Raw genomic sequence first — 22759 nt, forward strand, 5'->3', positions numbered from 1 at the left:
TAGAAAAGTATTAGATTTATAGTAAATTGGATTTATTGTTCATTCTGAAACTGGTTTGTTTTGTATTGTAAGATCTTGTGCCAAGATACACAAGAAGCACAAATGTAGGTGTATGCGGCTTCAGAAGTTTGGTGATTCCCTGAAGTGTTATTATAAGGTCCGGTCACTGCTGTTTCCTCCGTCCTCTGATCCCTGATCGCCAGGTCCTACCTGAACAACACCTGATTGTCCTAGATATGTTACCAAACCACATGGCTCATGGGAGAAACATTTCTTCTGTGTATTCAAAGCTTATTATGTCAGATCTCTTTCTGGGAAAGCTGAGTAACAGCCAGTAAGCTGCCAAGATTTGTCAATAGAAATATCCCTCACAGTATTGACAAAACTAGGCAGGACTCTTGGGATGCTCAGCGGCCGCAAATATAGCTCCCCTGGGTTCTCGCCCAACATCCCAAGAGTCCTGCCTATTTTTCCAGTAATAGATAACATTAATGCACCCTTTACGGAAATGTTGTAATTGGCAACAGTGCTCCTGTGTAATGCCCCCAATCTACCATTTTGTTGGATTTGGGATTAGGACATGGCCATCCAGACCCATTGGTAATGTTTATTTACTGACTACAGTAGCAAAAGGGAGGTGGGGGTGTAGATTTTATCCTAAAATCTGCAATATAATTTGCTTTAATGTCTACAGCAGAGCTTGACAAATCTTGGTCACCATGGTAACTAATTAGGGGACACTAATGAATGTGATACAGGGGGGAGATGAGGGGACACTAATTACTTAACTGTATTAGGTCATATAATGTTGCGTTGAATAATGGCGTAACGTTACTTGATGTGCGTCATCTTGGCTCCTTTTTGGATTGGCTCCAGTTTTGTGTAGCATAACATTTTTATTTTTTTCTGTAAAGTGCTCTGAGCAGAGATCAGCTTTTCAGGCTTTTCTATTTATATCATTGATCATGAGGAATCAGGAAAATGATAGTTTGGACAGTTCGGCAAATGGTGAAACAATTGTTACAATTGTTCTTTTATTTTTTTTTTTTTTTTTTTTGGGAAAAGGGGGTAATTTAGAAATGTTATTTTAGGAAGGGATTTTTTTATGATAATTTTTTTTTTTTTTTTAGGAAGGGGGATTTTTCTTAAATGGGTTGTGCGCTGCCCTGACTTTAGGAGCTCCGCTCACAGCGTCCGGAAGTTCATTACTCCGAATGCTGTGTGCGGGCTTCCGTGTTCGCGGTGTGACGTCACGCCCGGCCCCTCGCCCGCCCCCTTGTGACGTCACGCCCGGCCCCTCGCGGCGCCTCGCCCACCCCCTCAACGAAAGTCTATGGGAAGGGGGCGCGACCGCTGTCACGCCCCCTTCCCATAGACTTTGGTAGAGGGGGTGGGCGTGACGTCACGAGGGGGCGGGCGAGACGTCACAAGGGGGCGGGCGAGGGGCCGGGAGTGACGTCACGCCCGGCGGCCGCGAACACGGAAGCCTGCACACAGCGTTCGGAGTACTGAACTTCCGGACGCTGTGCAAAAATTAGGGCAGCGCACAACCCCTTTAATGCCTTTATTTTTTTAACCTGCCGGGTATAATGGGGGCGTGCTGACTAGGACATCCTTTTCTGCCCTCCCAGCAACACACTGCAGAGATGCAGCTTCCAATGTGCTAGAACACTTCCTCTTGTTCCCAAGCTGAGCTCCTTCTGAAGCAGCGTGTTTCTTGTCTGCCGGGCAGGAGACACAGGTTGCTGCAATGAAGCAGGTAGTGTTGGGCATAATCTGAGGCTGCCATGTGCAGGGCTGACACAAATCTAGGCACCAAAGTGTAATTCCTGGGAATTGTTGATCCCTGCATTATAGACCAGATGGACAAAAACACACGTCATATCACCAATACAACCATTTTCCATATCCATGGACATAGTTGTAGGGTGGGGCTCTTCTGCTTAGGCCCCATTCACATATATCAGTTGTCCGGCAGAGTTTCCCTCCTGCGTGCACTGGAGGGAAACTGATGCTAGAACTGATCCCATTCATTTGAATGGGACAGTTCACAATCATCAATTAGGACACCGGATGGTTGAACATCTGAAGATTTAGGCTGCATTCACACCACGTTTTGCAATACGGTTCCCGTATACGGTTTTAGTGTAAAAAACGTATGGAAACGTATTGCAAACCGTATGTATAGCCGTCATTGAAATCCGTATGCCAAACGTAGCATCCGGTTGTGTACGTTTTGCATCATTTACAGTTTAATCCGTTTTTTTTCCCCGTACACAAAACCGTAGTTTATTACAGTTTTATGTCCAGGTGAAAAAACTGATAGAAACCGTATACAGGTTTTTTTAAATGGTGGTTTATGGGAACCGTACAGAGCCGTATGTGCTTACAGTTCCATCCGGTTTGCACCATACGGTTTTTGACTTTGCACAGTTTTTTTCTTGGAATTTCAATCAAACAAGTGAAACTTTATTTATAATGCAGTGAAAAGTTAAAAACTTATATATATTTTTCTTTAAAAACAGATGCAACCGGACATCATTTTTCAAACCATATACGGTTTTTAACGGTGTACGGGTTAAAATGTGTACACATGTTGTGATAATTTAGTCCGGTTTTGAGGAATCTGATATGAGAACTGTGTTGCAAAAACGTGGGTGTGAATGCCGCCTTAGCCTGGGTTCACCTATGCCGTATGCCGGACGTATGTGAACTCCTTATATAGCTTCTTTTGAGACTGATCAGAGAGCTGCTGCCTAAAAGAAGGTCTTGTGGTCTTGATCAGTCCCTGAAATAGATGGCTAGATGGTCATTCATTAGAAGAGCTCCTATATACTGCTGCATTTACCCTGCAGAGGACATATCTAGGGGTCTACTGGCAGACCAGAGAGGTGGGATAAGTATTGAGTATGTTGGATTCCAGCATTCCCAACCCTTTGGTCTCGGAGGATAAGAAGTGCTAAATGTTCCTACCATTCACCTCTCCCCATCTGTTTGTAGCACTAAAGATCCATGCTGAGCGATCCTAGCATAACTTTATGGGTAGATCACTCAAAGGGAACTTGTCATCACTTTCATGCTGCCTGAACCCAAATAGTTTGGATGGTTCCTATTGGCTTTTGCCCACCATGCTGGCCTTGAATGATAGATTCCTTCTTGTTTGTGTAGTGTGGAAAATCTATCAATCAAAGCTTGTAGGAAGGGTAGAAGCTGCTGGAGACTGATGACATGTGGTTCAGGCAGCATGAAAGTGCAGACAGGTTTCTTTCATGTCTATTACCAGCATTAAGAAATGATACATCTCTCCACACATGCTATTACAAGTTTTGGCACTCCATCTGCTGTGCTATTATATGTCCCAGAATAAATACACTGAGCTAATCGCTTAAAAGGTTTATTGTTTCTTTTACATAAAAGAATAAAATGTATAAATCATATCAATACACTGAAAATGGGCAAATATCCAGGAAATGTAGTAATATTAACTCTCTGCCATCTAATTATAAAACACAAATCACATAGACCAGACCATAGGGACAGATTAGGGACCAATTTAGGGGGAGATTTATGAAAACCTGTGCAGAGGAGATGTTGACCAGTTGCCCATAGCAACCGATCAAATTGCTGTTTATTAATATTTACTAGTAATAAATTGCTCCAAACCCATGTGTAGTCAAGCTTATAGTGTGAAGGTAAGAAGTACTGTAAGGTTATGTTCAAACGTGTGTGTTTTGCTGCAGATTTTCCACAGCTGATTTTGCTACTCATTGAAGTCAGTGGGGAAGATTTATCAAAACCTGTGCAGAGGAAAAGTTGCTGAGTTGCCCATAGCAATTAATCAGATCACTTCCTTCATTTTTAACAAGGCCTCTATAAAATGAAAGAAATGATCTGATTGGTTGCTATGGACAGGCAACTTTTCCTCTTGACAGGTTTTGATAAATCTCCCCCAGCTCTGGAGTATAATACAGGATATAACTCAGGATCAGTACAGGATAAGTAATGTAATGTATGTACACAGTGACCCCATCAGCAGAATAGTGAGTACAGCTCTGGAGTATAATACAAGATATAACTCAGGATCAGTACAGGATAAGTAATATATGTACACAGTGACCCCACCAGCAGAATAGTGAGTACAGCTCTGGAGTATAATACAGGATATAACTCAGGATCAGTACAGGATACGTAATGTAATGTATGTACACAGTGACCCCATCAGCAGAATAGTGAGTACAGCTCTGGAGTATAATACAAGATATAACTCAGGATCAGTACAGGATAAGTAATATATGTACACAGTGACCCCACCAGCAGAATAGTGAGTACAGCTCTGGAGTATAATACAGGATATAACTCAGGATCAGTACAGGATAAGTAATGTAATGTATGTACACAGTGACCCCATCAGCAGAATAGTGAGTACAGCTCTGGAGTATAATACAGGATATAACTCAGGATCAGTACAGGATAAGTAATGTAATGTATGTACAAAGTGACCTCACCAGCAGAATAGTGAGTACAGCTCTGGAGTATAATACAGGATATAACTCAGGATCAGTACAGGATAAGGCTGGGTTCACATCACGTTTTTACCAATACGGGACCACATACGACTCCCGTATCCCTGCCGTATGCCGCCCATATGTAATTCATTTCAATGAGCCCACTGGAGTGAGACTCTGACTCCGGTCGGCTCATTTTTGCCCCATATGCTTTTTACCACCGGACCTAAAACCATAGTCAACCACGGTTTTAGGTCCGGTGGAAAACCGCATACGGGGCAAAAATGAGCTGATCGGAGTCAGCGTTTCACTCCGGTTGGCTCATTGAAATGAATTACATACGGGCGGCATACGGCAGGGATACATGAGCACAAGGTTTTAGCTCCCCCAAGTCGTATGTGGTCCCATATTGATAAAAACGTGATGTGAACCCAGCCTAAGTAATATATTTTTGCTAAGTTATTATTAGTTTCACAATGTATAAAATCTGTTAAATGGTACAAGAGATCCAGGCTTTGATCACTATAACATTGTGTCTTTGGTATCTGATTGTTATACAGTGTGTGAGGTCCAGTATTCTCTGTTGTGTGGTAGCAGTAGTCTCTCATGCTTGCGTGATAGTAGCGTCTTATCTTCCACTTTGTTTTCGTTCTCTGCCTGTTTTGAGGAATAGCAGAGCTCTCTCCGTACGAGAAAAGGGCTTTCTGCCAGTAAAAGCGGTGTCTGTGTTGTCATGTGCGGCAGGAGGGTTTACTCTATCCAGCTGTCTCTCTGCTATTGTATAGTGATATATATGAAATGTGTGGGAATTGGAGACCTATCATTGTGCCATAAACCCCTCTGTAGCTGTGATACAATCTCATACTTCATAGCCTTCCTGAAGTAGGATAGATCACCAATTCCCGTACAGACCCGCAGCCCTACCCCGTATCGGGAACCCATTGTCTGCCTGGAGATCCCCTTCTACCATTGCAAACATTATTAAATTCCCATCGGCATTGATTTAAGATTATAAAACCAAATAATCCAGTAATGCCGCCTATGAAGTTGTCTACGTGGTTTGGCCAATACTTGTGATTTCGTAAAGGCCTTTATTGAGGAAAAGTGAGCAAACCTTCCAGTATCCTGACATCATGAGTAACATGTGTGAACCATATTACCCAACCAGGAACTTTTGTAATGTAACCCAGTTGACATATTTGTTTCACAGGCTGTGGTGTAAGATATTTTTAGCCGGAATATACTTGTTTCCGGGGACATAAATTCGTGCAATCCGATTTAATGTTTAAATTTGCATTGTGTAATATGTACACAGGTTTAGGTTTACGTTACATCACTGTTGTCTGAAAAGCGACATATGTAAATTTTATATACAGTATGAGCTTTACATAACGCTATATTGTTTGATTTCTTTGTTAATAGAAAGGCAAAGTCCTCAGTCAGAGCCTGGGTTCGGATGCGGCTGTTCCCTTAGGTAGAGTTGGAGTTGCGTCAGGAGTCCCGGAGCATGTTAGGAAAGTTTGGCTTATGGACTCCACAGCCCTGTATGGTCGGCCATCCCTTTATCTTCCTCCCATTCTAAATAGACATGCTCAGCTAACCTGAATATGCGTGCTCAGCTGACCTGAATGTGCATGCTTATTGTGGGGTTTACAGAAAAAGAAAAGGGGGGGAAAAAAAGGAGACACAAAAGCGCCCCTGGTGAAGTATGTCGGGCACAGGTGTGGTATTGCGGTATAGAAACACTCGCCCTGTAATGTTGAGCTCAGAACACAAGATCTATAAGTGTATATAAAGTGCAGTGGGGTCCTGCGGCATGGTCCCCCCCCCCCCCCCCCCCCAATCCCAGAAATCTTCAGGTCCGGTAGTAGAGTAGCAGGCAAAGACGAAGAAAATTGAACTTTTCAAAGCGCCAGACCCCATCAGGCAGTCAGTCCGACAACATGCGCGCGCATGTTGTCGGACTGACTGCCTGACGGGGTCTGGCACTTTGAAAAGTTCAATTTTTGTCGCCTTTGCCTGCTATTGTGGGGTTTAGATAGACATGGTTTTTAGAGTAAAAGGCCTTACAGGCATGGGGTATTCCAGGAAAATTTTTTTTTTTTTTTTTTTTTATATATATCAACTGGCTCCAGAAAGTTAAACAGATTTGTAAATTACTTCTATTAAAAAATCTTAATCCTTTCAGTACTTATGAGCTGCTGAAGTTAAGGTTGTTCTTTTCTGTCTAAGTGCTCTCTGATGACACGTGTCTCGGGAACCGCCCAGTTTAGAAGCAAATCCCCATAGCAAACCTCTTCTACTCTGTGCAGTTCCCAAGACACGTGTCATCAGAGAGCACTTAGACAGAAAAGAACAACCTTAACTTCAGAAGCTCATAAGTACTGAAAGGATTAAGATTTTTTAATAGAAGTAATTTACAATTCTGTTTAACTTTCTGGAGTCAGTTGATATATAAAAAAAAGTTTTTTGTCCTGGAATACCCCTTTAACCCCTTAAGGACTCAGCCCATTTTGGCCTTAAGGACTCAGACAATTTAATTTTTACGTTTTCATTTTTTCCTCCTCGCCTTCTAAAAATCATAACTCTTTTATATTTTCATCCACAGACTAGTATGAGGACTTGTTTTTTGCGTGACCAGTTGTCCTTTGTAATGACATAACTCATTATATCATAAAATGTATGGCGCAACCAAAAAACACTATTTTTGTGGGGAAATTAAATTGAAAAACGCAATTTTGCTAATTTTGGAAGGTTTTGTTTTCACGCCGTACAATTTCTGGTAAAAATGACGTGTGTTCTTTATTCTGAGGGTCAATACGATTAAAATGATACCCATTATTATATACTTTTATATTATTGTTGCGCTTAAAAAAAATCACAAACTTTTTAACCAAATTAGTACGTTTATAATCCCTTTATTTTGATGACCTATAACTTTTTTATTTTTCCGTATAAGCGGCGGTATGGGGGCTCATTTTTTGCGCCATGATCTGTACTTTTTTTTGATACCACATTTGCATATAAAAAACTTTTAATACATTTTTTATAATTTTTTTTTTTAATAAAATGTATTAAAAAAGTAGGAATTTTGGACTTTTTTAATTTTTTTTCGTTCACGCTGTTCACCGTACGGGATCATTAACATTTTATTTTAATAGTTCGGACATTTACGCACGCGGCGATACCAAATATGTCTATAAAAAATGTTTTTTACGCTTTTTGGGGGTAAAATAGGAAAAAACGGACGTTTTACTTTTTTATTGGGGGAGGGGATTTTTCACTTTTTTTTAACTTTAACTTTTACATTTTTTTACATTTTTTTTTACACTTGAATAGTCCCCATAGGGGACTATTCATAGCAATACCATGATTGCTAATACTGATCTGTTCTATGTATAGGACATAGAACAGATCAGTATTATCGGTCATCTCCTGCTCTGGTCTGCTCGATCACAGACCAGAGCAGGAGACGCCGGGAGCCGCACGGAGGAAGGAGAGGGGACCTCCGTGCGGTGTTATGAATGATCGGATCCCTGCAGCAGCGCTGCGGGCGATCCGATCGTTCATTTTAATCGCGAACTGCCGCAGATGCCGGGATCTGTATTGATCCCGGCACCTGAGGGGTTAATGGCGGACGCCCGCGAGATCGCGGGCGTCGGCCATTGCCGGCGGGTCCCTGGCTGCGATCAGCAGCCGGGATCAGCCGCGCATGACACGGGCATCGCTCCGATGCCCGCGGTTATGCTTAGGACGTAAATGTACGTCCTGGTGCGTTAAGTACCACCTCACCAGGACGTACATTTACGTCCTGCGTCCTTAAGGGGTTAATGCTGTGCCCCTTGGCGTTTGGGTGCTGTATGACACAGGTATCCCCCTCCCAGGAGTTGTCCTGTTCTCCCTCAGGATATTTTTTTATTTTTTTTCGTGGTAAACATATGGCAGGGTGTATTCCAGAATGTGTTTTAGCTTCGCCTCAGAGTAAACCTTTCAGGGCTGCGAGTTGTAGGAGGCTATTTTGTAGTATTCTGCGTAAACTTCTTAGGGGAAACCGTTCCTGGGCAATGAGTCACTTGTGTCACATCGGCCTGGCATTACCAAACATTCTGCTTCTGGGAATCTTTGTTTCTTAGCTGATGGTGATTTTCTTTTGTCACGAATCACGCTGATGAAATGATCTTCCAGAAATTGTATCAGTGATTTTTTTTCTTCTTCCCTTTTGCTATTAAAGTTTTTTTTTTTTTTATATCAAAGGGATAGGAGAAGGTTCAGGTCCAACAAAACTTTCCATTTTGTCACTTAATAAAGAATAATGGGGGGTATTTATCAAAGGATTAATGTGTTTTTTTTCACGTGACTTTTGCGCAGTGTCTTTTTGCGCCAAAGTTTGGCGCATCTTCTCCACTGTCATTTTTACAACTTTCTCAATCACACGGTCCTGTGTGTGATTTCAACCTTAGTCAGAAATTCATCATTTGCGCCAATCGAGCTTTGGCGCAAATTCCCGGCCAAAAAATTTTGCACACGGAAAACACACTTAGCAATGTCAGAAAATGTAAAGGCATCAAAATACATAAAACATTTTTTTTGTGAAAGCAGCGACGCCTCCAGGGCTGCTCAATACTATCCTGCGACATAGTTGTCTCTGAGGGACCTTCACCCTTCTTTGAGCCAGCATTGGACATGGCCACACAGGTTCAGGAAAGGTAAGCACTAAAGCAGTGGTCTCCAACCTGCGGACTTCCAGATGTTGCAAAACTACAACTCCCAGCATGCCCGGACAGCCAACGGCTGTCCGGGCATGCTGGGAATTGTAGTTTTGCAACATCTGGAGGTCCGCAGGTTGAAGACCACTGACCTAAAGTAAAAAAAGAAAAAAAAAATACCCAAGTTGAAAATAAAATCCATTTCACATGGTGGTTATAAACCCCACAAAAGAAAACAACTCACGTCGCTTGCTGATATCCTGCAGGAGGGACTCCGAAATGGCTGCTCCACAGGGTAAAATACGCGTCCTCTGTGGCGGTAAGTTCTGTGTAAAAGGTGCTGTGAACAGCTGATTTCAACATTTGAGCCAAAATTACTAACAACTTGCACCAAATGATAAATTTGGTGCATGTCCACGATAACCAAAGTAAAAAAAAAAAGGGTAAAAAGAAACTGTCAACAGGCAAAATTGATAAATACCCCCCAATAAGAGTAATAACAACAATAATAATAATTAATAAATAATTATAAATAATAATTAATAAATAATAATAATAAATAATAATTAATAAAAAAATCCTTAGTAACTACAAGTACTCAAGTTGTTGTCTGGGTGTTGCAACACATTTGTTTTAATTGTTTCAATACACCGAAGATAAAAATTGAATCAACTTTCAAAAAAGTGTTTCCCAACCAGTGAGCACAGCTATATCTCCCTGTATGTATATGACTCTGTGATTCAACATGCTAGTATTGATTGATATATTCTTATTGATAGTAGTGGGGACTTAAAAAAATATTCTTTATTTCATTTAAAATTCCAAATCAAAAACCAGTGACTGATGCAAGTAATATGCAATGGATATTGGACTAATGTTGATAATATTACAGATATGATTAACGCAACATCTGTAATTACTATAGTTTGAAAACCCGACACTGGAAAGTGGATGTAAACTGCCAACTATATGTGGATATGATAACACCTGATGGTGGCCGATAGTTAAATGGGCACTGTCAGATATAAAAACTTAGGATATGTTGTAAAGCATTTATAACCAATAGGTTTTGTAATTGCTTTCATTAGAAAATTTTTTGTATTTCATACTGAAAAAGCCAGTCAAACAACTGCCCCCCCTGCCTGCTTGGACACATACTAGTCCTGCTGTGTCCATGCATCATCACCCATGTCATGGACACACTTCCTTGATTGACAGCTGTGAGTGCAGGGCTCAGAGCTGGAGGAAAAATCCTCCCACTGTCAGCTTGTGTCCGGCTACTGTCAGTGAGGACATGCTGGGAGTTGTAGTTTTGCTAATGCTAGGGGAGATGGGAGGGGGCGGAGACCTGCACAGTGAGGCCACGCCCCCTCTCTTTGAGAGGAATTCAGACTAGTGAGCTAAATTAAAAGTGTAATAAAAAAATAAAGGTGTTAGACATATAGAAATTACATGTACATGGTCAGGATTAGGTACTGAGTGATATATTTAAAAAAAAAATGTTGTTTGATCTGACGGGTACACTTTAAAGTGTTTGCAAAAGATGAATATAAATGCACCATTTGTTTGTGCTGCCTTTGTGCTCCATTTGCGTTTGTGCCGGTTTGGTTCCTGAGATATTGCTTGTTAGATTTTTATGAAGCCCCGCCCACTTTTAAACCCATGTTTTTACATTTAAAAAGAAAATTACACCATTTGTTTGTGCCACAAAAATGAACATTTGTGCCGCTTTGGTTTCTGAAATATTGCACCCTTGATTTGCTGAAAAAAAATACACTATTTGTTTGTGCCGCAAATCACTGTAACTGATGCATGGATAAATGCAGTAATTTTTCCGCCACTATGTCCCGTCACTGTATAACGTCCGTAATGAATTACGGGAATATACGGGTGCAAACGGGCAGTTACAAAACCCCATAGGCTGCAATGCAATTTAGTCTCGGCCGTCAGGGGTCTTGTAACGGCGGGTTTCGCAGAAAATCGTGACGAAACATGCGGCGGAACTTCAATAACGGTAAAATCACTATTGTGAAAAGAGCCTTATGTCTAGAATAGCATTGGCTGACATTTATCATGGTTTTTAGAATGTTTATATAATTTTTTTTCTAGAAAAGGTGCAAAAAAGGCACAAATGGGTTTTTTTTGTGCCTTTTTGGTGCCTTTTCAAATAGACAACTCTGCAGTTCCTGACCGGCAGCGCACTCTTTTCACTTTTGTCGATGCATTGGTGACAAATTTACTTTTGACAAAAAGGCGCAGTTTTAGAACAAAAATATACACCAGGTACAGGGAGGTGTGAGTTTAAGTTCTACAACCATTTTGGCTTCATAAAGTTCTTCACTGCGCCAAATTCACCACATAGCATGCGCCTTTTTGATAAATAGGGCACAAGCAAGTGAAACTTCACACTGAAAATAAAGGGTAAAAAAAAAAAGTCTAAAAAAGACGATAAATGTCGGCCATTATGTCTCTCCCAGGTGCATACTCACGAGTATTGTTTCTGACAAACCACAGATAAACTTTTATTTGGGAGACAGACATTAAGCTGGCAAATATCTAACATTTTCAAATTATAGGTAAGACAACATTAAATGGAAGAAAAGCTTCATTATTAAAAGGTATAAAGAAGCAGTAAAAAAGGTTGGGGTGCTCTCTCGTGGGTGATGGGGGCGTGGTGGAGTTGTCAGGAACCACTGCACTCTGGGTGGTGTGATGTCCCGCTGAGGTTATCAATGGTGACAGCACCTCACCTGGCGAGTGTGAAGTGGAAGGTAGTAGCGGCAGTTGTGCTGCTCGAGACCTCCTGTCCGTAACCGCGAAGGGGTACGGAAATAATGAAACCAGGAAAAGGAGAGTAGAAAAAGCAGGGGTTCTAGACGAGCGTTACTGCTGGAATAAAAGGATTCGGAACGCGAGTAAAGCACAGGACAGTTTATTGTGGTTTAGAACAATCGGACAACGCGTTTTGGCACTAGCATGTGCCTTCTTCAGGTCCATAAAACAAATGATTCCGGTGTCCTGAAGCCTATGATGTGCTGTGGTGGCGTGCCTTACTGGTAGGGAAACACTGGCCTAAAGCTGGGGAAACACAGCGACACTTGTTGTATGACAGCAAATCTCCTCTAACTTGCTGTCATGCGACTTTATTATAATTGCTATTTTGCCGAGAATAAGAAAAGAAAAAAAATTGCTAAGTTGCAGAGAAGGAGCAGGTTTTAGTCCTATGCGACAAAAAAAAAAAAAAAATATATAAAATCAAAGGTGGATTTGTTGTGACTGTTGTAGTGCAGTTTGACCTAATTCTCCATATAGCCCTAATAAATAATGTCCTAATGTTGGCCTTTTACGTTTCCTTGGTAACAGACTACAAAGCCATGCCGGTAGTCTGATGCTGCAGTGATTTTGTTCCCTACTTTATGACCTACTAAATGTGAGTAAGTATAAAGCAGGGAATAGACATAGGACGATAGGACTACAGGATCAGACTACACAGAATGTGTGTCTGTTACCACGGAAACATAAAAAAAAAACTTTGGTTACAAGTACTGTATGATCTTCGGTTATATCAACTGTTAGGTCATGCTGGGAGTTGTTGTTGTTTTAGAATAGCTGCAACGCCACAGGTTGCAGACCCCTGCTCTTTGGTTTTACAATGTTTATTTTATTTTTTTACCCTTGCATGATCTCATCAGTTTCCCCCTCAGTAGAGAAGAATACCAAAAACTGACTTGGAAGGAATGATGCAGACTGAGCTATTGGTTCCTCCTTTGTAAAGTGTTTCTGTGAAATGGGTACTGATCCTGTAAGAGACCGCGCTGATGAAAACAAATCTACGGGACTTCCCAATATCTTAATAGATTTCTCCTTTTATCATGTGACATTTATTTGGTATCTCCCATGTTCCTGCTTAAAAGTTGGAAATAGAAAATTCTGCAAAACCTCCATATTGTGGCAATGACCTGTCTAAACCCTTCAATGGAAAATTTCCCAGTAAAGTTCATTGATGTCATTGACAGGTCAAAGGTGATGAAGGGATTGTCCACTTCAGAGAAGTAACCTTACAAAGCTCCCCCCAAAATTAAGCGAAATCCCTATTTATCAGCAGCAGCATGTGGGGGAACCTGCGAGTAAATGTTCAATTTTGCTGCAGCGCCGCCACAGGTAGACTGAGGTATTACACAATTTTTTGGTTGTTGTTTTTTTTTCTCCTTAGGTTTGCATAGTTAGGTTTTTTTCTTTTCCAGTAGTAAAATGGATGAAGTTCTGATGGATGTTACATCATGAGTTATATAGTGCCAGCATGTTCTGCCAGTGCTCGCAATTTCGTTCTGAAATTCTGGTGCAGCGGAGTCTTATTGCTGGCAATAGGATTGCGCTGCACAGTGCACACCGTGCAGATGGGACTATGTGAATATAACTCCCCGGCCAGGGGACTACTTACAGGGTTGGTGGGGGACACTTTCTAACTTAATATCCTTACCATCCCAGTGGGCAGGAACACCTCCGGGGGATGGTGGGGAAGAAGATTTTACCATATGTAACGCATTGCCACACAATATATAAGGTAAAATCTGATGATTGGTTCCCTTTAAGCTAAGGAGGAATGTTGCATTACACAACACCTGTTGAAGACAGTGGACAACCGTGTAGAACATAATGCTTCTATTGGTCCACATTGAAAGCTGCTTGCCCTGGCTCCTTTTTGCTCTGACTGATAAAGAGGGTCTTGTCCATATGCTCATTTAAAGGGGTATTCCAGGATTTTTTTTTTTTTATTTGACTATGCTACAGGGGCTGTAAAGTTAGTGTAGTTCATAATCTAGTGTCTGTACCTGTGTGTGACGGGGATTTTCACCCCAATATTTATGTTTAACAACATACAAAATGACTGTTGTCTCAGATTTTTCCCAGCTTGCAATGCGGCCGAGACCTGACATCTAGTCAGCTGATGGCAGGGAGCCTGTCTGCTTCAATGGGTGGAGGGATCGATTGGTGGGAGAGAGATCAATCTGCAACTAATGCACCCTGAAAACCACAGGTCTTTTGAATGGATGCAGCTCATTTATGTTTCAATGGGTGGGGTGGCTGATGTGTGGGAGGGAGAAAAAAAAATGGAATTGTGGGATTTGTAGGCAAAGAAGGAAACTCAAACAGGAAATACCAGTTCACAAAAAGCTAGCCACAGTGTTATGGTAATCTCATGACATAGCCATTTAGCCCCAAGACAAGCGCGGATCCTTCCTAAGCATGTTCATTACTGCCTGCCAGATATGTACTAAAATCTTCTTATGGTGGAGAACCCCTTTAAGACCCTGGCAAACAACCTCAGCTTTTAAATATTAGAAAACTCATCAGATGCCTATACACAGCACCCTAGGCCAGGTTACCAGGCATGCTGCTGGGAAATCCTTTGCTATAATAACTTATTGTCTATAAATTGACTTGACTGTAACATATCTATAGTGTATACTAAGTGTAGTTCATTATTATTATTTTTTTAGGACACCTTTATTTCTTCTGGCCCCTCTTGTTGCTCCCTCTGTTTCACCAGCTGCTACTCAGCCCCCTCCTTTAGGTGTTTGTCCAAGGGGCGCACATCGATTTCAATGGGTGGGGAACCTAGTTCCAGAATTTGGAATCTCCAGTTTGAATGTGAAGATTCTCTCCAGTCCGGCGGAGTTCTACCAAGTCATGAAAGTAAGTGACAGATGAGAGACATTCTAAGTAACAATGTAACGCACTTATACGGTATAGTAGAGCCATTGATAGATCAATCTTGTTTTAGAACCATACCGGAGATTAGACACTCACGGATCTGATATCCTAAGCATAGATCATCCGTTTTGTATTCCCGGACAAACCCTTTAAAAGGGTTGTATAAAATGTAAATAAGGTATTCTTTTTTTACCCTAGTACAGTAATGGTGTCACTCTTTTACATAGGCTGCTGTGAAATTACTTCTGTGACCAGTTCAACCTTACCCAACCCATGGATAAAAGTGGTGCGGTTTGTGGAAAACAATAACTAGACCAGTGGTCTTCAACCTGCGGACCTCCAGATGTTGCAAAACTACAACTCCCAGCATGCCCTGACAGCCGTTGGCTGTCCGGGCATGCTAGGAGTTGTAGTTTTGCAACATCTGGAGGTCCGCAGGTTGAAGACCACTGAACTAGACCATTAGCTTTTACAACCCATTTTAAGTTTTACCATCCTCTTCTACTGGAAGAGTAGTAATTATGCAGCCCTAGCCTAAAATTTAAGGGGTACTCCGCCCCTAGACATCTTATCCCCTATCCAAAGGATAGGGGATAAGATGTCAGATCGCCGCGGTTCCGCTGCTGGGGACCCCCGGGATCGCCGCTGAGGCACCGCGCTATAATTACTGCACAGAGTGAGTTCACTCTGCACGTAATGACGGGCAATACAGGGGCCGGAGCATCGTTACGTCACGGCTCCGCCCCTCGTGATGTCACGTCCCGCCCCCTCAATACAAGTCTATGGGAGGGGGTGTGGCGGTCGTCACGCCCCTGCCATAGACTTGCATTAAGGGGACGGGCCGTGATGTCACGAGGGGCGGAGCCATGACGTCACGCTGCTCCGTCCCCTGTATTGCCCGTTATTATGCACAGAGCGAACTCGCTCTGTGCAGTAATGATAGCGCAGTGCCTCAGCGGGGATCCCGGGGGTCCCCAGTAGCGGGACCGCGGCGATCTGATATCTTATCCCCTATCCTTTGGATAGGGGATAAGATGTCTAGGGGCGGAATACCCCTTTAACCTTCATGTACCCACAGTCAGAAAGATAATTTGGTTTCGGTCTGGATAAGTTTGTGCTAAATAAGTTAAAGCGGTACTCGGGCGGAAAACTTTTGTTTTTTAAATCAGCTGGTGCCAGAAATTTGTAAATTATTTCTATTAAAAAAAAAATCTTAATCCTTCTAGTACTTTTTAGCTGCTGAATACTAAAGAGGAAGTTCTTTTCTTTATGGAACACAGAGCTCTCTGCTGACATCATGACCACAGTGCTCTCTGCTGACATCTGCTGTCCATTTTAAGAACTGTCCAGAGTAGAAGAAAATCCCAATAGCAAACATATGCTGCTCTGGACAGTTCCTAAAATGGACAGAGATGTCAGCAGAGAGCACTGTGCTCATGATGTCAGCAGAGAGCTCTTTGTTCCAAAAAGAAAATAATTTCCTCTGTAGTATTCAGCAGCTAATAAGTACTGGAAGGATTAAGATTTTTTAATAGAAGTAATTTACAAATCTGTTCAACTTTCTGGCACCAATTGGTTTAAAAAAAAAAAAAAAAAAAAACAGTTTTCCACCGGAGTACCCCTTTAACCATATAACAATAATAGAAGAGATATACAAGTGTATCTTTGCAAATGAAAAATGTGCTTCCATACTGCAATGGAGTCCCTTTTCTGTAAAGACAGAATGCATGGAATGTCATCTAGTATACCTTGGTATTCGTAAGTTTGCCCCATGGTTATGGTGCACACTATGCTGGACAGTCACATGGCTGAAATCTTTAAGATTTTGTTTTTCTTTTTCTTCAGGCTCAAGTAAAAACCGCCAATAAGCGAATTGTGATGGCATCTCTCTACCTGGGGACAGGCGTCCTGGAACAAGAACTGGTGAGAGGCTCTTGAGCTTTTTTGGGTATTTGCGAATGTCTTTTTTTTTTTTTTTTTTTTTGTTCTAAGAATGTTTGTATTGTCTTAAAGTTTTATAATTTCAATAAAAACTGTGAAGGTAATGTTTGCCGATTTAAATGGGTTATCCAGGAAAAAACTTATTTTTAAAAAAAAAATTTTTTAATATATCAACTGGCTCCAGAAAGTTAAACAGATTTGTAAATGAGTTCTATTAAAAAAATCTTAATCCTTTCAGTATGTATGAGCTTCTGAAGTTGAGTTGTTCTTTTCCGTCTAAGTGCTCTCTGATGACACCTGTCTCGGTAACTGTCCAGTTTAGAAGCAAATCCCCTTTAAGGTCTAGACAAACTCTCTCATAGACATTAGATATATGTTGCTGATAAGATAATAGAGACATGCATCTAAAGTAGTGGAAGGGTGGAGCAGGTACTTCCTAAGCTAAATGAATGAAAGCTGCAAGTATCCAACAGCTTCTCTTGTTCCTTGCATTAGTTTAAATAAATAAATCTGTCCTGCTACCTGTGAGCTCACAAGACCCTCTTCTGATATTGGTGGAGGGATAGATCAGACAGATTGCTGTTAGCTTGTTTAATGAGTGTGTATACCTGGTATTTTAACCATGTATATCTCAGATAAAATGTCATTTGTATTGCCTTTTAAGGTGGACTGCATAGAGGAAACCCTGCAGAGAACAGGCAAGACTGACCTCCAAGTCTCCATTTTGCTGGATTACACCAGAGGATCGCGGGGTCAGTGATGGCTTCTTGTACAGGTTATGGCTCTCATTTCTGAAGTGATTACAGTGATCACTGATAGACTTCAATCACATCCAAGGGGTCCATGGAGATTGTATGTATTAACCTCCCCGGCGGTATGATTATGTCAGGAAATTTGTACCAAAAGTGGTATCATTTTTAGCATGAAAATGTGGCATTATGTATTGTACCTACCCATTTTATGCCAACCGCCCATTTCACATCCCCCCCTTGTCACATTCTCCTCCCCCCCCCTTGTCACATTCTCCTCCCCCCCCTTGTCACATCCCCCCCTTGTCACATTCTCCCCCCTCCCTTGTCACATTCTCCTCCCCCCCCCTTGTCACATCCCCCCCCTTGTCACATTCTCCCCCCTCCCTTGTCACATTCTCCTCCCCCCCTTGTCACATTCTCCCCCCTCCCTTGTCACATTCTCCTCCCCCCCCTTGTCACATTCTCCCCCCTCCCTTGTCACATTCTCCCCCCTCCCTTGTCACATTCTCCCCCCTCCCTTGTCACATTCTCCCCCTTCCCTTGTCACATTCTCCCCCCTCCCTTGTCACATTCTTCCTCCATGTCACATCCCCCCCATGTCACATTCCCCCCCTTATATTCCCCCCATGTCACATTCTTCCTACCTCCATGTCACAATCCCCCCCCCCCTGCTTATCACACCCCCCCTTATCACATTCCCCTCCCCCCCTGTCATATACCCCCCCTTTTTTAATAGAAGTTAATAGAAGTAATTTACAGATCTGTTTAACTTTCTGTAGCCAGTTGATCTAAAAAAAAAAAAAAAAAAAATTTTTCCTGGAACACCCCTTTAACTTTTTTTTTTGTTTTACGCTTTTTACCTCTCTTCACAGGAAAGAAGAACTCTCGCACCATGTTACTCCCCTTGCTGCGTAGATACCCCGACAGGGTACGTGTGTCTCTCTTTCACACTCCAAATCTGCGAGGACTCTTGCGTCTTCTTACACCAGAGAGGTTTAATGAGACAATCGGCCTGCAACACATGAAGATCTACCTGTTTGATGACAATGTTATTCTTAGTGGGTAAGTCTAAAAATAGGAACAATTCCCTTAAGCTCACAATACACATATCTGAACATCAGTTGTCCCTCTGCAGCTAAAAAAAAAAAAAGCACTACATGATTTATTTTTTTTTATTTTTTTTGCATAAATAGTACAGCATAGGCAAATATTAGAGAATAATGTAGAGGTTCTTGTGAATGTGGTAAGCATGGGCTTTCAGCCATATGGATTTGTATGGATTTAATTTTGCCATGAGGAGAAAGTGATCAGTGAAAATACAAAATCATCAGGGGCTCCACCAGCATTCCAGAAAGCAGCAGAAGTATGAAAACACAAGGACCAAAGGTCCAACTAAAGTGCCCACCACACAGAAGGATGCACAATCGCGTAACACAAGTGAGTGTGCATCCTTCAAAAGACACCTTAACCGCTTAAATCAACCTAATAAATGTCATCTTCAGGCTCATCTAAAAGGAGCCACAACCTCCACACCTTGTCAGACTTTTAAGGCCACTTTTGACTAGTATAGATTGCTTGATAAAATTGCACAGCAGTATTCAACTGGCAGACCATCAGCCTGATCCGAACTGCTGCTGCCAATCATATGGACCTCCAGTTGATTCAGGGAAACTGCCAGGAAGGCATCAGCTCTCCCTATGTTCGATGGAAAACATTATTTTTAAATCAACTGGTGCCAAAAAGTTAAACAGATTTGTATTTTGTATATTACTTCTATCAGCTGCTGTATACTACAGAGGAAATTCTTTTCTTTTTGGATTTCTTTTCTGTCTGATCACAGTGCTCTCTGCTGACACCTCTGTCCATTTTGGAACTGTCCAGAGCAACATGTGTTTGCTATGGGAATTTTCTCCTGCTCTGGACAGTTCCTAACATGAACAGAGGTGTCAGCAGAGAGCACTGTGGTCAGACAGAAAAGAAATCCAAAAAGAAAATGATTTCCTCTGTAGTATACAGCTGCTAATAAGTACTGGAAGGATTAAGATTTTTTAATCAAAGTCATTTACAAATCTGTTTAACTTTCTGGCACCAGTTATATATATAAAAAAAAAAAAAAAGTTTCCACCGGAGTACCCGCTTAAGTCACTGCTCCCTGCCCGGGGCTACCTATATGAGGCAGATGCTGATGTCTGCCATTAACCCTTCAGATGTTATAATCAATACTGATGCTTCAATACCAAAAGTTGCAGTAGATTTTATGGTAAGATAAAAGGTGTAATTACATAGAACAATTGGTCGCACAAAAAAACAATTAACTGTAGTGGAAAATGCCAATGTATGTGCACCCACTTCTCCGCCACAAACTGGGGTGCCAGACACTCAATTCATTCCCAATAAATCTGCCATAAATGTTTGTTATTAGAAAAATCCCTTCATTATTGTACAGTAGATTCCTGCTTGACTCACTTTCTTTTATGTTTTATATGGTTACTTTTAGAGCAAACCTGAGTGACTCCTACTTTACCAATCGCCAGGACCGTTATATTCTGCTTCAGCGTTGCTCTGAAGTGGCAGATTTCTTCAGTGAGTTGGTGGAGGCTGTTGGAGATGTTTCCCTTCAGCTTGAGCCAGATGATACAATTCATATAGAAGAGGGAATGGAGCACCCGTATGAAGGCAAGTAGCAAAATCATTCATGATCTGCTCCTAAAAGGAACATTCACAATATAAGAAGTGACTTTATCCGGTTCTGTGATTGGGGTCAATGTATAAATCCTGCAAGGGAAATAAGTAATGGAGTTATGTTAGAAATTTTACTTGCAAATTGGTTGTTGGAATTTGATTGGTTCTTTGAGATTAAATCCAACAATGGCTGCATTTGTATGCAGTTTATTTAGGTTCATTTTGGGCACCTACCGTATATACTTAAATATAAGCTGACCCGAATATAAGCCGAGGCCCCTAATTTCACTCCAAAAACCCAGGAAAAGTTATTGACTCGACTGTAAGCCTTGGGTGGGAAATTCATCATCCCCCCCATGTAATCATCCAGACCCCCGTCATCATCTCCCCCCCCCCCCTTCATCATCACCGCCTGTCAATCCCTTCATCAGTGGTCTTCAACCTGCGGACCTCTAGATGTTGCAAAACTACAACTCCCAGCATGATGGCTGTCCGGGCATGCTGGGAGTTGTAGTTTTGAAACCTCTGGAGGTCCGCAGGTTGAAGACCACTGCAGCCTTCGTCATCATCCAGCCCCCCCCCCCCCCTTTTGTTTTGTACTCGCCACCCCTCTGCGGGAAGTTAGGGTGAGCTGGTCCGGGCCATCTATGCTGCAGGGACCGTCCGGTGGGGATGGTAAGTCGTTCTGGGCTGTCCATTTTCACCGGGGGGCCCTCTTCTCCGCGCTTCGGGCCTGCCCCGGACTAGTGGCGTTGCCTTGACGATGACGCACAGGGACGTTCATGCGCAACGTCCCTGTGCGTCGTCGTCAAGGCAACGTCACTAGTCCGGGCCCGGAGCGGAGAAGAGGCCCCCCCCCCCCCGGTGAAAATGGACAGCCCAGAACGACTAACCATCCCCACCGGACGGTCCCTGCAGCATAGATGGCCCAGACCAGCTCACCCTAACTTCCCGCCGAGGGGAGGTGAGTACAAAACAAAAGGGGGGGGGGGCTGGATGATGACGGAGGCTGCAGTGGTCTTCAACCTGCGGACCTCCAGATGTTTTCAAAACTACAACACCCAGCGTGCCCAGACAGCCAATGGCTCTCCGGGCATGCTGGGAGTTGTAGTTTTGCAACATCTGGAGGTCCGCAGGTTGAAGACCAATGAGAAGGGATTGACAGGCGGAGAGTTATTTTTTAACAACAATCTGATGTGTAGATTGGCTTTATGTGATCTGTAATAAATGACCAGTAGTAAATAAAGTAATCATTTTACAGGTGACAAAGCCAAATACTGTGAAGCTGCCAAGAAAAGAGTAATGAAAGTGATAGAGACAGCAAGACACAAGCAGTGCGAGCTGCACAGCGCCAGCTTCCAGAGCCGCAAGCCAGCTGTGGGCGCCGAGCCACCGGATACTTGGATTTACCCATTGATACAAATGAAGCCTTTTGGAATACAGATAGATGAGCTTGTCACAGAGACATTGCTGACTGAGGCGGAGCGCGGGGACAAGCTTCATCTCACCACAGGCTACTTTAACCTGACACAGGGTTATATGGACTTGGTGCTGGGCACAAGGGCCGATTACAACATTCTCTTGGCCTCCCCTGAAGTTAATGGCTTCTTCGGAGCTAAGGGCATTGCAGGCGCTATACCAGCAGCTTATGTACATATAGAACATCAGTTTTATAATGAAGTCTATAAACAAGGGCAGCGCCTGCGAGTCCAACTCCGAGAGTATTTCAGAGAGCACTGGACGTTCCATGCTAAAGGTAAAACTATTTTCTGTTAAAGTTTTCTCCAACCACTTTCTGTTTCATTATCTATTCCATTATTTCCATTCCATAATATTTGTTTCTCTCCGGAAACAGCTTTGCTTCTTTCTGTCCGTGGCCTGTTGGCCTTTTGGATCTCACATGTACATTTGGCTGTGGCTGATTGTCCATACATTTTTGAAGAGAGGGGAAAAACCACAGTTTTGTGCACAGTTTTGTACTGTTTTTTTTCTAAATTTTATTTACCGCTGCAATGGTACTCCTACTCCCATCATGAACCAAGATGCTGTAGTATGATGGGAGTAGTAGTCTGCAGCGCTGAGGGACGGTTTCTGCACATCCTCTGGCTGTAGTGACTACAGTGGTGCTTGTACTACTACTCCCATCATGGAACAGAGTGTTTTCCATGTTGGGGGTAATAGTACAGGGGCTGAGGGATCGATTGCATCGGGTCTCACTCCTGAGATAAACTTATACAGCAGGAAAGTGGGCAGCATGCTCTGCTTCGCTCCTCAGCCTGGAGGTGGTGTTAAGAATAGAGGGCTCTGAGCTGAAACTTCATATTAACAGCCAGGAGCCCTGATTGGCCGGCACCGACTGGTCAATCACGGCTTCGGGCGGGGAATTTGAAATTAAAGTGATCTAAATTAATTTTCCAGGAAGCCGGCCGAGGAATGGCGCGCAATGCCCCCCGCTTCC

The 22759-nt window shown here is 42.5% G+C and overlaps 1 protein-coding gene across 9 annotated transcripts in view; it reads left to right on the forward strand.

Annotated features, from left to right (window-relative positions):
* PGS1 (phosphatidylglycerophosphate synthase 1) overlaps positions 1 to 22759 on the forward strand; it is a 70137-nt gene that overhangs the window by 26207 nt on the left and 21171 nt on the right. For 7 of the 9 annotated variants that reach the window (XR_008849597.1, XM_056550192.1, XM_056550189.1 and 4 more), the window contains 6 exons: positions 14713 to 14908; positions 16772 to 16849; positions 17532 to 17619; positions 18492 to 18681; positions 20117 to 20295; positions 21563 to 22057. Coding sequence is in view for 8 of the 9 variants with exons in the window: in XM_056550189.1 (XP_056406164.1) it covers positions 14713 to 14908; positions 16772 to 16849; positions 17532 to 17619; positions 18492 to 18681; positions 20117 to 20295; positions 21563 to 22057 (1226 nt within the window). In the remaining variant the exon portion in view is untranslated. Of the gene's footprint in view, positions 1 to 13227; positions 13373 to 14712; positions 14909 to 16771; positions 16850 to 17531; positions 17620 to 18491; positions 18682 to 20116; positions 20296 to 21562; positions 22058 to 22759 lie in introns of all 9 variants that reach the window. The other 2 variants (XM_056550193.1, XM_056550194.1) reach the window with 1 other exon arrangement.

Source organism: Hyla sarda, chromosome 13, assembly GCF_029499605.1.
Source record: "Hyla sarda isolate aHylSar1 chromosome 13, aHylSar1.hap1, whole genome shotgun sequence".
In the NCBI taxonomy this organism is placed as follows: domain Eukaryota; kingdom Metazoa; phylum Chordata; class Amphibia; order Anura; family Hylidae; genus Hyla; species Hyla sarda.